Here is a 15,516-nt window from a genome sequence, read left to right as displayed (position 1 = left end):
CATGAAAAGTCGACAGCTTTATTACCAGGGGCGGTTTTAGGATGACACCTATGGGTGGGCTCAGCCCCCAAAGAATGTATATGGTAGACCGCAGACCCCCTAGGGGTGTCCGGGGGCATGCCCCCCCGGGAGAAAATGTTGTACATTTTAAAGTAAAGATTGATCAATCTGGTGCACTTTGAGATCAAAATGAAGAGACTAGATCTATGAAGAAAGCTTAATCAATTTATCAGATTCACTCTTCTTCTCTGTGTGTGTACTTCTTAGCAGATACAGCTTCTTCTCAAAGTTCCTCTGTTCTCCACCTCCACACAAAATAAATAAAACAATAATCTAAGAGTGACTTGAGGTTAATGAGGTACCAAAGAAGTTAAAGGAATTAACTTTATAAACTGTATGGCAACCATGAATAAAGCTAACACATACACACATAGCAAGCAACACTGCAACAGGCATATCAGTGGCTATTCTAAACATAGGCTACGATTAAACACATTACCAAAATGGCTGGCCACTTAGCATTATGCTAGTGAGCATTTGCATTTTAACAGACCCCTTAACAAACAGCTTAGCACTAGTAGCCTAGTTTACACCTCAGCTCAGTAGCCCCCTACAATGATGATCACAGGTACCCAATACATTAGATGCAGGGTGCATGATGTTGCCCCATTCACTTCATAGTATACTCTGGTTGACTAATGAAGAAGTTCATTTACAAAATATAACTTAAAATAAAGACTTCGTTTTTCAACTAACTCAATGATCATGGTGTTTAACACCTTACTCACTATAGAACAGATACTTAATCTACCTTGACTTGCTGGTGGTCTCTGTTGTCAGTCTGAGGCTCTCAAGGAGAAATAGAACACTTCCTTATTTCCCTGGGTGATCAATTTTCCAGGAGTGTAAGAGTAACTTCCTCTAGACCTAACCATATTTTCAAAATACAGGTTGTATGTTGCATGCATTTCTGATCACCAATACCTTTATTATTATTATTATTTTATGGCTTTAAAGCATGAATGAGAGATGAATAGAGGAGGGCCAGCTATTCTTATTTTTGTTAAAAAAGAAAAAAAAGGGCTGAGACTATCTCAGGGTGGGCTGGCCTGGCAGTAGCACATATATACGGTTACATTCACCTTGTTGCCCTGTAACATGGTGAATGTTAAGGGGCAACATGATGCCCTATTACCCATGTTTGGTGTATGGCACTCCGCATACTACATGGGTCTGGCGTTGAGACTAGGGGAAACCTAAAGCCTTTTCAAACTGCACACATCAATATCTGCCACTAGGTGGCACCAGACATTAAATAAAATAACTTGCACATGGTCAGTGTGAAATGTTTTTCAAGTCTGTCCTTCAAAGTCCTCACAAAATAAGTAGTAGCCTGTATACAGTAAATGCAGATCCAGGAACACTCAAAATAATTTTATTTTGAGGACAAATAGCCTATATATTATAAAAAACTAACTAACTAACAAATAAACAAACAAACAAAAACGTTTAATCTTAAACTTGAATCCACTGACTCTGTTGCTTGTGCACCCAAGGCACAGGTGGTGTTTTATGAATACCTCTCTGCCCTCTAAATAAAGGCATCTTTGTCTCACATGCGTGTAGAGCTGGGTGATGTGGTTGAAGTCAAAATCACAATAATGAGGACCCCCTCATCATAATAACGAGGACATCACAATAATCTTTTTTGACATCTTACTGGATGACTGAAATTAAGCGACACAGACATTCATTAGAATTGTGTTTAAAAGTGTTTGAATAAAATGTGCTTGTTATCAACAATTTAGAGAGCAGAATTGTCAGTGACGAATCACGATAGCCCCAAATCACCATATCATCACGATTTGAGTCCATTGAATTATCACCCAGCCCTACAGTTGCACTTGGACCTGGATTTACATACTTTCTTGACACTAGAGGTAGATTTTTTACATGTTTTCCCACCTGTTAGACTTAACTGAAATCCTGATGTGGTCCAAGTTCTTCGACAGTCCTTCACCTGCATAGAGTTGCCTTTACTCTCCCTTGACCCTCAAAATGGCCAATGTTTGAGAGTATTTCCTCAGAAACACATCCCTAGTCCACAATACCTGGGCCTTCCTCCATGACAAGTCTACCAGGTAACCAGGGGTGTTTAGGGAGTGGCTAGGGGTGGCACACACCACTGCAGGTAACACGCTCTCAGAGTGGTCACAGTCTGACCTCGTGTGGCCCAGTTCAGTCCAGCTCAGAGCTCTTCTGCGGTGCCTAGAGTCGGTGTGTCTGGTGTTTGGTGTGTGGAAAGGCAGTCAGCTCGTAGAAAAGGACGTAGGCATCGCTACTGCGAACCTGGCTGGAGGACATTGGACTCACCCTGCAGCAACAAAACACAGGATACTGTTACAGCACTGAATGTTACAGCACCCACACATACAGGGGATTGAGTGTTCTCAGCCTGGTCACCAGAATAAAATGTTGGCATTGTACATTCTACAATCCACGGATACATAAAATATCATGTTTCTGAACCCAAAATACATTGCATGCCACGTTTCTAGATCAGCGTTATACACCCCATAGAGTCTGCTATTGAAATAGCGCGGTGGCCAGTTAGGGTGTTGTGATCCGGGTGGATGAAGGGCATAAACACTTGCCTTTCACACTGGAGGGCCCCTGTTGGATCCCCAAAGTCTCCATTTCACCGTAAGTCATGTTTAACATTTTGTTATTAAACCTATAAGCCAAACCATAACCATAACCATAACCAAGCTGTTTTATTGCCTCAACATAACCAAAGTTTGTTAAAAATTTGTTCTTGCGGTCGTGTGAGTAAGTACATGCGTGCAATGCATAGGGCAGAATCGGGAGCTGTAACCAGGAAGTAACGGCAACCTCCTCGTTGTGAGAGACCTGACCTCGTTGTGGGATTCATTGGAAATATACCTAGTCTGTCGTTTCAGTATGAGTATAACCGGGATTGTGTAGTTTATCGAACTCAGAACCTTCGGCATGAGAGGCGGAGGCTCTAGCAAGGAGGCTAAAGCCCATACTAGCATCTGTTGCTAGCTAGAGCATCTCTTGAGGTCTCGGAAAGTGAGGTTTACTAACGGCACAGCATGCTGGTCACCGTTATGAGGGACACGTTGTTTTAAACATGACTTCTTCTGTTTTTACGTCTCTTTTTGATATTGGCTATCTTTCCTGTTACTGCTGTTCATGACCTAGAACTATTTTAACCCGGTTTACAGCACTTTGGAATACACTGTATAAAATGTGCTATATCCTATCCTATAATAAGAATGCCAAGTGTCTATGTGTGTGTGTATTGTGTATTGTGTGTGTGTGTGTGTGTGAGTGTGAGTGTGAGTGTGAGTGTGAGTGTGAGTGTGAGTGTGAGTGTGAGTGTGAGTGTCTGTGTTTGTGTGAGAGTGAGCAGAAATTGTGTTTGGCCACAGCTATGCCATTTTATGTGCGATCACGCTGAATCTTTCAGGAAGTGTAAAGAGCACCCCTGCTGCAGGTGACCTAACCTAGCCAGATTTTTTAAATTAGGTAATTAGGGCAGCCTCTGGGCAAAAATGGCTAATTAGTGGCCAAAATGAGTGAACACAGGTCCAGCACCACGGAGAGCTCCATTCGTTAGCTACTGATGGAGCTCACCTGAGTGGAGGAGCAGAGCTGAGCAGAGTTGGAATCAGCCAGGGAAGCGGCCTATATGAAAGTCCTCTGGGGAGAGGTTGCATGCCAACTCCGTGAGCGAGGCCTGACTTAAATGGCCAGGGGACGGGTATTTTGCTAGTGAACAAAGTTTGATTTGACTTGATTTGATTAGCAGTAGTAGTACTAGTATCCTGGGTTTCAATGAAGAGATAATGGCCAATGATGGTCCTAAAGTTTCAGAAGATCTTACATCTTGACAAGAATATCATTTTGTGAGTATATTAAATTAACTATAGGCAACCAGCCTTGTATCGGTCGGTTGAACCCTAACACAGACACAAACGCACCCTTGACCTACTTACGCAGCATATTTATTTCGCTGTCTATAAAATACAGCAATAGCTGACACACCTAGACTGAGATCAACTTAATTTGACAGTAAAGCACACTAGGCAATCACCGTATAGTCTCATGCCAACCTGCTAAGCAAATATCTGAGGTAGAGCGTGGTGTGGAGAGTTGATACCTGGAGTCGTTGTAGCTGTACCATTCCCCCCGTGCTGCGTTCCTGCAGTATGCTGTGTAATGGCCTCCCAAAGTGTTCCCAGAGTGGTTGGACACAGCGTACAGGTTATACACAGCATGCTCTACACGTAAACAAGACACCGCCGGTCAAAACTAGTGCAATCCTTCATCATAATATCTCATTTGACTTGGAAAAGCGGACAGAAAATAGTCATGAACCCTTCTGGTGACAATATTAGTGCCCTTCTTCATCATGTGAGTACCTACCGCTGTTCTCCGATGCAAACTCCCGGAGGTCCAGGTCTTTGAGAGGGAAGTTGACATAGGTGGAAAGCTTGCTGGCTCGGCTGTGAGACTCTGAGAAACGCTTCAAGTCTGGGAGGAGATGCTGAGTCAAGGAAGTGAACATCTACGACTGAAGATAGATGGCTGCAGCTATTTATTTTGCTGTTACTACTAGTTTGTGGGTCTAATGGCGCATTCCTTTATCGCAAAATAACTGGGATGTTGAGGCTAAATGAGGTCACATCCATTTTGTTAGCATTCCATTTGCAGAAAACTTGAGCTGGGAAGTTCACTGTTCATTGGTCAGATCCAGTCGCTAGCCAGGCTAGCCATTGTTAGCAATAACAGTTGATAACAAGGCATTTCACGGCATTTTACGCATACAAACACTGCAGCCTCATGTCCACGCAGATAGAAGTTAGGCAGTGCTGTGTGTACAGCTGATTTAATGAGACACAAAAAAAACAGAAGTGCTAAACAACATTACTATACAATTATAACTACTGTTGTTGCGCGGCGCAGCCATCTTGGATTTTTTAGGTCGGGGCTGCTGAGGCTCCTACGAGTTTGGAATGGGAAATACCAGCTCTGGTGACGTCACCGTCCCAGCTCATGACCTTTGAAGTCGTAAGATTACCAGTTCCCAGTTATAAAGGAATGCACAAATAATATCCAGTCAAGGCTCATATGATGCTGCACACACCACTTCTGTTTAGGAGATTGCCCTGTTGGTCAACTAAATTATTTGAACCCAGCAAGCATTTGATGGATAGTGACGTGCAGCAGGAATTGACCAAGTTCAACATCAATCCAAACCAACATTGGTGTAAGTCATCATCCAGTATCAACAGATAGTGTCAAGTAGATGCAAAAATCACCAATGTGGCTACTAAATTGGCTCTGGTATCTGTGCAAACACTCCATGCATACACTGTTGAGTGAGGCTCCATGTTAATAGTTTAGGATACACAATGTTGCTTGATAGCATGCCGCCATCATGATCTCAAAGGTAAGAAATGCGACTATCAGTTTGGTTTTCGTTCAAAAAGATCCACTATGACAGCTTCACTATACCTGACCGAACATATCAGACAGGCCCTCAACAATGGACAAATAACTGGTACTGTTTTCATTGACTTTAGAAAAGCATTCGACACGGTCAATCATCAGCTCTTATTAAATAAATTACTATCCTTCATCATCGATCAATCAGCAGTCAACATGATATCATCTTATCTCTCTGAAAGAACACAGCTGGTATGCATTGAGAAGTCTAAGTCCTCAAAGGCTCCTTATAACATTGGGGTCCCCCAGGGGTCAATATTAGGACCTTTGCTATTCGATGCCTACATAAATGATTTGCCATCTATCTGCCTTTTCACACAAGCCATAATGTATGCAGACGATACCGTGGTATATGTATCGGACCCAGATATAAATGTAATAAATTCAAAACTGGCATCCGATCTTGCCACTCTCCACAACTGGTTACACACAAATCATCTCACTTTAAACATAAAAAAAACAGAATGTATGTACTTCAAATCCCCCCTGAAACAGCTACCAAAGTATCAACCTATAATGATAAATAATGAACCTTTAGCCGTAGTGAATAAATACAAATATTTAGGAATTCTGCTTGACTCGAACCTTACATATAAACTACATATAGACAAGGTAGTGAAGCAAATTAAACAAAGATTGTTTGTCTTCCGTAAAATCCGTCCATTTCTCTCTCAGACTTTAGCTCATATCTATGTAAACTCAGTTATACTCTCCAATATCTCCTACTGCCTGCCAATTTGGTGTCTGACTGCTAAGGACACTCTAAAACCTGTGGAGCGACTGTACAATCGTGCCTACAAAATCTGTTTAAATCTTCCCTATCGCTCACACCACTGTATTGCACTTGAAAGAGCTAGTGCATTAGACTTTGAGAACTACCTCAAATTAACATCAATGAAATGATATTATCAGATCCAATATCATCTTACGCCATCCCTTATAAGCTCCCTCCTCCCCAGGTTCTCAGCCACAAGACAAACTCGAACCACTCGTGCCATCACAAACTCAGAAAATCCTCTTCCTAGATATAAAAACAATTACGGCAAGCAATCTTTCTTCTACAAAGGTACAATAAGCTGGAATGAGATCCCACAAATTTTAAGGAATAGTTCATCTCTAATAAGATTTAAACGGATGTATAAGAATCTTCTATTGGAGGAACAGGTCTGCGGTCATTGACCTGGGTAATGAGGCAACACTTGCAGCTGCCTCATGACCTAAGCCAGACAACCTCTTCTTCTTCTGTTTCTTGAAATTTCCCCATCTTTCATATATCTATCACTTTAACTGTGTTTTCGTTTTTCTCTTGCTGCAGGACAGGAACCCTCTGAAAACCAGCATTTATGCTGAGTAGGGCCCAAAAGTATTTGAATTACCTTCTTGGTGTTGTATGCTTTTTTTCCTGTTAAATAAATAAACTGAAACTGAAACTGAAACATAAGTTGTAGCAGGTCTGAAGCTAAAGTAATCTTAAATCACCGGTACACAGTATGGCTAAGTAGGAAACTTAAAATGTACAGGATGCATGAAAGAAAAGCTACAGTTGACTTTCTTGGAGCATGACTTTTGTTTTGTTTCCATAGGAAGTGAAGGTGTTGGATGATGGGAGACTGTGTACAGCTTTTGACCTCCATTTAATTGCTTACTCTTTATGTTTTTTGCTTTGCTTCTATATTTGTTTTACCAAGGCAGCCGTGGTCATAAGGAAGGAGGCATTTTCACTTAGTATAACTAGAAAGGTGTCGCTTTGTGAGACGGGCTCTCGTTTCCCGGTAAGACGGGGTTGCACCATTCCACCAATCACTGTGCTTAAACACGGCCAAACCCGTCTCGACCGGACGCCGGCCAAAATGCAACAAACGCACCTCCAAATGACAACAAGCCAGACAGCAGGTCTGCTCCTCCACCCAGAGCAGAGCAGGAGGACACTGAGCCGGGAGCCCTATCTACTCAACACATCATGCTAGCATAATGGTATATTTCCTTGCATGTCATGAGATCAGATGGACAGTTTGGACAGACTGTGGATTGGTACATTTTCTCTTGAAGCTCTGCTGTGTATTAGAGGTGGGCGGGCTCGCTCCCGCTACAGATACTACATCTCCTTTTTGAAGATCACTTCTAGCGTCAATAGGGTCGATACCAATTTCAGTTTCTCTCTTCTATACCCATTTCATCAAACGGTAGAACTGTCTGTGCAAACAATGTTCTGTCCGTTGTCGTGAACACAAACACGGTCGCTTCTCCACAAGCTCGGGCATGGCAACTGCGAGCTCGCTAACTGACTACCGAGAGAGAGCAAGAGAACTTGGTGGGAAGCTGGCAGTTTAATACATTAATGCAGGGATGTCAGAGATACGGCCCGCGGGCCGGATCCGGCACGCGGGCAGGTTTCATCCGCGAGATGTTTTGGAATATATTGTAACGAGGTGGGTTTGTGTGCTACTGTAAGGTGTGGGATTGACAAGTCTGTGGGGAATTACGGGGGGTCTGTGAAGGCGACATGTGGCCAGTGGGTGGGGTGAGAGGGGGGTTCACCTGTGATTGGCTGGGGGGAGGGGAGCTGTGGGCGAGAGGAGAACAGCTCGGGGAGTTGGTGTGTGGAGCCTGAGGGAGACGGCTGTGTTTGGGGAGAGCGGAGAGCTAGGAGGGAACTAGCGTGGTTTTGGTGTGTGTGTGGGGTTGTTTTGGCGTGGGCTACGGCTGACAGTAGCCCCGGACCTGTGTGTGATAAAGAATAAAGTGCGGTGACTAGATCCTGACTCTCGCCTGCTTCCTGACAATGCTACAGTGGTGTCAGAAGAAAAACTAAGACTGGAAGACTCGAGCGCGACCTGGCGTTAGCTGTTAGCTGTTTGTGTGCTAGCTGCTACAAGGACCACGTGGAATGGTGCGCGAGGAACGCCTGTCGGTGGACGGGGGGGAAAAGGAGCTGCCGACCCCGGAGTTTGGCTCGGTGCTTGCTGGCATGGAGGGCCGCCTGAAGCAGGAGCTCAGCGCGGTACTTGCCGGCGTGGAGGCCCGCTTGATGCAGGAGGTCAGACGGCTGTTGGAGGCGACGCCTGCCTGGGCAGAGGGGCTTATGGAGCTACTACGGGAAGTCGCGCAGCGCGGAGAGAAGCGGACGGAGGAGCCGCAAAGAGTGTGTTGGACCTGTGGAGAACCGGGCCATGTGGCGAGGTGGTGCCGCAGCGGTTCCGGGGGACAGACGGGGTACGCGGAGCAACTATACTGGGGACGGCCAGGTGTCTGCTGGTCGTGCGGAGCCTTCGGGCATCTCGCCAGGGGGTGTCCGGAGGCTGTCGGGGAGCAGAGGACGGCGGGAGAGGAGAGACGTGCAGGCGGCTGGCAGGTGAGACTCTGCTGGTCGTGTAAGAGGCCTGGACATTTGGCCAGAGACTGCACTGAGACAGTGGAGGTCAGGGAAGAGACACGGGTTGGGGAGAGTGTGGAAAGCCGGGGGGAAGAGAACGTCGTTAGGATCGGGAGAGCGAGGCTCATATTTCCAGGTGAGCAGGTGTCGCTAGTAACGCCGGAGGGACCGGCACAGCCGAGCTGCGCTACGCCCCCCACGGTTGCTGTACGGGAAGCCGAGGTGGTGGTCGCGGCCGTTTGTGTTCTCCCTGCTGTCCTGGGCACGCCGCCCCCTGGGGGAGGGGGACGGGAGGACGGGCGAGTGCGAGAGGCGGAGGAAGAGGAGTACTGTTCAGATGAAGAGGAGTTCTGTTCAGATGTGGACCTGGAGGACGACAACATGACCATCATGGATGTCGACGCGGATGAGTGGCAATACAGGCAGGCGGAGGACGCGGATATCGGTCCCGCGTATACGTGGGTGGTGGCCGGACGCCGGCCCCCTGTGGAGGAGATTCACAGGTGTTCCGGTGTCACAAAGGAACTGTGGGAGATGTTTACCGACCTGCATCTGGATGAAGACGGAGTGTTGGGGAGGGGGGAACAGGGGAAGAGAGGGTTCCGGGCGGTGGTACCCAGCTACCTGCAGGAGTTGGTATTACGGTGGGCACACAGGGGCCCGGGACCCGGTCATCAGGGGACTGAGGAGGCGGTCCGCGGTGTTCGGGCACGGTTCTATTGGAACCAGTACGAGGGGGATGTGCGGAACTACTGCAGTGCGTGTGATGACTGTGGGACACAGGGGGGGGCTGAGGAGAGTCACCCGGCGGAGGAGTGACCCCACTGGGGGGGGAGAGGGACTTGTGTGCTTCTGGTGGGCCAGAAGCTTTGATGTGAGGGGGAAGTGTAACGAGGTGGGTTTGTGTGCTACTGTAAGTGTGTGGGATTGAGGTCTGTGGGGAATTACGGGGGGTCTGTGAAGGCGACATGTGGCCAGTGGGTGGGGTGAGAGGGGGGTTCACCTGTGATTGGCTGGGGGGAGGGGAGCTGTGGGCGAGAGGAGCTCGGGGAGTTGGTGTGTGGAGCCTGAGGGAGACGGCTGTGTTTGGGGAGAGCGGAGAGCTAGGAGGGAACTAGCGTGGTTTTGGTGTGTGTGTGGGGTTGTTTTGGCGTGGGCTACGGCTGACAGTAGCCCCGGACCTGTGTGTGATAAAGAATAAAGTGCGGTGACTAGATCCTGACTCTCGCCTGCTTCCTGACAATGCTACAATATATATTTTTTTTTTATTATTATTATTTTTTTTATTATTATTATTATTAAATTTGCACCCCATTATCATGAACTACGTGTGGCTAATAAGCAAGCTAAGAGTTAATTCATAAGTTAATTAACCTGCACTACAAGGAAGTATGTCAGTAGGTCATCAGGTGTAAACAAAGCCGCCATGATGCCACGCTGGAATTGAATCGCGCATTCAGCTACCTACCAAAAAACAAAAGAATCAACAAGATCAGGCGCGGACTGCATAATCGGGCATGTCGGGCAAATGCCCGGTGGCCTGGCCTGGCCTGGCCTGGCCTGCAAAAAAAAAGAAAAAAAAAGAATTGTGCCCGCAGTCAGGCCACTCACTGAACAGCAGGCCAGGCGCCGCCTACTGGTTGAAATTGAGCTTCAAACGCCCCAAATTTTTCGCGCATCGGCCCGTATCGGCCTGGCCTGCTTGGTATCTAATGCCCGGCCTGAATTATGATCCCAGTCCGCCCCTGAACAAGATGCTGTCGAAAAAGAGAAAGGTTGACACGGAATGCAGGCAGTTTCAAGAGAAATGGAAAGAGCAGTATTTCTTTTGTGAAGTAAATGGGTAAATGAGTCGAATTGATTTTAGTAAAAAAAAAATCCGGCCCCCATGAGGTCTCAGTTGAACAAATCCGGCCCTCTACCTAATATGAGTCTGACACCCCTGCATTAATGGGAAACCCTGTGTTTTTTGTTTCTTCAACCCTAGATCCTAGATCCTCGAGACGCGGCTCGCGACACGATGGCGGCTCTAGACACTTTAATTGGAGGCGCGCAGCTCGCAGCTGATATATATAATACAATCACTGTCAAAACCATTCCCTCACTGCGTGTCAAACAAACTGCGTGGTTGTCAGGTTGGTGGCTCTCTGGACAGGGGCGGACTGGGACCATAATTCAGGCCGGGCATTAGATACCATGCAGGCCAGGCCAACACACGCGGACACACATGCCGGCGACCTTTGGAAAAATTTGGGCCGTTTGAAGCAAGATTTGGTGAATACAATGCTAACATGATGTTACATGTTACCTATTTGTTCACTAATAGAATTCAACATTGCCTAGATAACTGCAAGTATAATATGAAGACGTAAAAACAAAAACATGCCTCTGTACAAAAGCTTCACAGCAAACTTAATTTAAGGAAGAGTGCAGTGTCCTGTCTTGTCTCGTCTGAGGTTAAATGCTTCATCTCCACTTTAAACTGTATTGTGCAGTCCTACTGATAATCCCATAAAGCACATTGATCTGAAAGCAATAAGCATGGCCTACATGTTTCACTTTATGCTCTGAAATTGTAGCCTACCTGAAGGTTCCTGATTCTGATAAGTTCAACACCACCTCCAGCTCTGCAGGAGCACCTGCTGCAGTGCTAGTGCTGCTTCTGCCTCCTTCTCCACTTTTGTGAAGAAAACCCCAAAAGCAATCCAACCCATACTTTCAGTTTAGCCACTACTGTTTAAATTTGACCAATGGGATTTTTTTTATATAGCCTAATATAAATAAATAAATACAAATAAGTGTTATTAATTTAATTTATCTTGAATATTCTAGAGGCAATAGACAATTGTCTACCACTGATATTGTAGTTTAGGCCAAGACACAACATAGGCTCCTTGGTTTCCACCTCTCTGCACCTCTTTTCTTCTCCATTTTGGCACCATTGAACAGCAAGCCCTGCCCACCCACACTGGGGTCTCAGCAGCTTCTGACTGAAAAGTTAACTCATTCCTCCCTGCCTGACTGCCTGCAGCCTGCCTGCCTGCTATCTGCGCAACTAGGAACACTTATACAGTCAGTGGGAGGGACGCAGAAACAGAGTGCTTCAGGTGTGAATGACAGGGCATCCTGCTTGCTCCCGTGAAACTGCTTTTAAATGTATTGATATCCACCTTATTTTTGAATGCCCTGCTGTAAAATAATTATGGTACAAGGTCCGGAGGAGTTCAAAGCGGCGGGAGACCTGGGCGCGTACGCAGAGACGGTGTCATGCTTTATAAAGAAGTGCACCGACGACATAGTCCCCACAAAGAGGGTCAAAATAATGCCAAACCAAAAGCCCTGGGTCAACAGCGACGTCAGGGCTGCCCTACACGCCAGGACCACCGCCTTCAGTTCAGGCACACCAGAACAATACAAGCAGGCACAATATGCCCTCCGGACCGCTATTAAAAAAGCACAGAGAGATTATGCAAGGCAGCTGGAGTCAAAACTGGACACCAACAACCCAAGACACCTGTGGAGAGGTCTCCATGCTGCTACAGACTTCAAAGAGGTGAAACGACAGAACCCCAGCACGTCACCCACCCTACCAGACGAACTCAACGCGTTCTACGCTAGGTTCAACCCCTCTGCCAGAGCGCCTCCCCTCCTCTCCCCCCCCTCTCCCACTCTCCTCCCCCCCATCACCTCCCACCCTCTCCTCCCCCCCACCACTCCTCCCCTCTCCTCCCCCCCCTGCCACCTCCCTCCCCCCACCTCTCCCCCCTCATCACCCCCCCCCCCCCTCCGCCCCCCCTACCACCCTTCCTCCCTCCCCCCCCGACCACCACCCTCCCTCCTCTCCCCGCCCCCACCAAAACCCCTCCTCCCCTCCCCCCCCCCCCCCCCCACCCCTCAGCACCCCCACCCCCTCCCATTCCCACCTAACCACCAACCCCCCCCACCTCCCAACCCCCACAGATCCAGACCGCCCTCTCACCATCACTGAGGACGAAGTGTGCCGGTCGTTCCTGCGTATCAACCCACGCAAGGCGGCCGGCCCGGACGGCATCCCCGGGCGGGTCCTCAAGGCCTGCGCCCACCAGCTGGCAGCCGTATACACAGACATCTTCAACCAGTCTCTCTCCCTCCGACGAGTTCCCTCCTGCTTCAAGGCAGCAACAATCATCCCCATTCCCAAACAGCAAAAAGTGACCAGCCTCAACGACTGGCGCCCAATAGCCCTCACGCCAATAGCCAGCAAGTGCCTTGAAAAGCTGGTCATATCAAAGATCCGCCCCACACTCCCCCCGGACCACGACCCGCTACAGTTTGCATACCGCCCCAACAGGAGCACAGCGGATGCAGTAGCACACGTGCTCCACACCGCCCTGTCCCACCTGGAGGGGAAGGACACCTATGTAAGAATGCTGTTCGTGGACTACAGCTCAGCATTCAACACCATAGTACCCTCCAGGCTGGTAAGCAAACTCAGGGACCTGGGACTAAACACAGCGATGTGCGACTGGATCCTGGACTTCCTGACAGACCGCCGCCAGGTGGTGAGGGTGGGCAACCTCACCTCCTCCCCACTGACCATCAGCATAGGAGCGCCCCAGGGGTGCGTCTCCAGCCCCTTCTGGTACGACCTCTACACCCACGACTGCGTGGCGACTCAAACTTCAAACTCCATTGTGAAGTTTGCAGACGACACAGCAGTCGTGGGGCTGATCTCGGGGGGCGACGAGACGGCCTACAGAGAGGAGGTGAGGGTCCTGGAACAATGGTGCCAGGACAACCACCTCTCTCTGAACGTCTCCAAGACCAAGGAGATCATTGTGGACTACAGGAGAGGGGGGGGCGCACACCCCCCAATCACCATCAACGGCACAGTGGTGGAAAGGGTGGACAGCTTCAAGTACCTGGGAGTCAACATCCACCAGGACCTGACCTGGGCCGGCCACACCGCCACTGTGGTCAAAAAGGCCCAACAGCGAATACACGGACTCAGGCGCCTGAAGAAATTTGGGCTAAGGAAAGAAATCCTCAGGGACTTCTACAGAGGCACCATTGAAAGCCTGCTGACTGGCTGCTTCACCGCCTGGTACGGGAACTGTACCACCATGGACCGCAGGGCACTACGGAGGGTGAGGCGCGCGGCCCAGCACGTAACAGGAGACGAGTTGCCAGAACTGCATGAACTGTATAACCAGCGGTGCCTCAGGAGGTCCCTGAAGATCATCAAAGACACAAACCATCCCCACAACAGCATGTTCTCCCTGCTACCCTCAGGGAGGAGATACAGGGTTCCAAAAGCACGCACAAATCGCTTGAGGAACAGTTTCTTCCCGCAGGCCACGAGACTCCTTAACATACACAAATAGTGTAGTAGTCGTACCGTACCGTACTGCAGCTGCTACCATTATGTATGCCTAATGTTTAATTGTATGTTTAACAAGGTACATGCTATTTGCACCTGTATGTCAAATACATCGAATTTAAAATGTCTGAACACGTCTTAACGTATGCACAATGCCTAATGTTTAATTGTATGTTTAATAAGGTACATGCTATTTGCACTGTATGTCAAATACGTCGAATTTAAAATGTCTGAACACGTCTAACGTATGCACATGACATGTGCACCTATGTGCAATGAATATGCCACTGACTTGTCTTATCGCTATTCTGCCTTATTGCCTATTGCTGCTTAGTATTGCTTATTGATGCCTATTTCTTATTGCCTATTGCTCATTGCTTGTTGCCTATTTGTACTATGTCGTAAACGGAGTCCACAGCACAAGAATTTCACACGTGATACTTGTACCATGGAGTGACAATAAAAATCTTGAATCTTGAATCTTGAATCTTAACGTGACTTGATTGTTGCAGCTTGCACATTTCCTCGTTAATGAGGAAATGCGCAAGCTGCAACAATCAAGTCATGTTAACCCACCCTCCCAGCGTCAGAGATTTAATGATAAGCAAAGCAGCTGTTTATGGAGCTGGAGGTGTGGAGCTGCATGACAGAGAGAGCCAGACTGGGGATCTATGAAGACTTCTTCTTGCTAAGAAACAGAAGGTTAGGCCTTCAACCAGCACTGTATCACTTACGCTTACTGTGTGGTTTTGCGGTAAAAGTGGCTCTCCTCTTGACTTTGACCGGCTAATGTGGCTCTCATGGAGAAAATAGTGATCTCGTAAATAATACTCATTACATTACACATACTGTAGGTTGAACCCTGATTTTCCAATACAGGCCAGTGGAGAGAAACTATTCACCAGTAACTCTGTCCTTTCCCTGCTGCAGCTAGGCATTTGACACAGCTGCCCTGGTCCTGTACCGTAACTGTGCTCGTTTGCTTTGCTTTCATTGCTTTTGTTTGATTTTGTCTGCTTGTTTTTAACCCTTTGTAAAGCGGTTTGTGACTGTTTTGAAGTATAAATGCAGATTATTACTGTAATTATTTGGCTAGTAGCGTACCATATTCAATAAAGCAAAAGCATGAAACAAAGTGTAACAAAGAAAGGATACGAAGCACAAGAATCTGAGGGAACTTCTGGATGGTGAACTTTTTGGTGCATTTTCTTCTGGCTTTACATTTGTTGCATGTCTGAGAGAGAGACAG

General features: G+C 47.5%; 1 protein-coding gene across 1 annotated transcript in view; it reads right to left on the bottom strand.

Annotated features, from left to right (window-relative positions):
* Positions 1–2,268: 2,268 nt before the first annotated feature.
* The window catches only part of LOC310788257 (ubiquitin carboxyl-terminal hydrolase 2-like), a gene marked incomplete at both ends in the record, with an annotated part of 33,287 nt that continues 20,039 nt past the window's right edge, over positions 2,269–15,516 (bottom strand). The window contains 4 exons of the mRNA XM_083649798.1: positions 2,269–2,374; positions 4,187–4,307; positions 4,453–4,560; positions 15,423–15,501. Of these exons, the coding sequence (XP_083505924.1) occupies positions 2,269–2,374; positions 4,187–4,307; positions 4,453–4,560; positions 15,423–15,501 (414 nt within the window). The remainder of the gene's footprint in view (positions 2,375–4,186; positions 4,308–4,452; positions 4,561–15,422; positions 15,502–15,516) is intronic.

The sequence above is a fragment of the Poromitra crassiceps genome (assembly GCF_964638095.1).
Source record: "Poromitra crassiceps genome assembly, chromosome: 1".
Classification (NCBI taxonomy): domain Eukaryota; kingdom Metazoa; phylum Chordata; class Actinopteri; order Beryciformes; family Melamphaidae; genus Poromitra; species Poromitra crassiceps.
The sequence above is the reverse complement of the archived record's forward strand: the minus strand, read 5'-3'. Positions and strand labels throughout refer to the sequence as shown.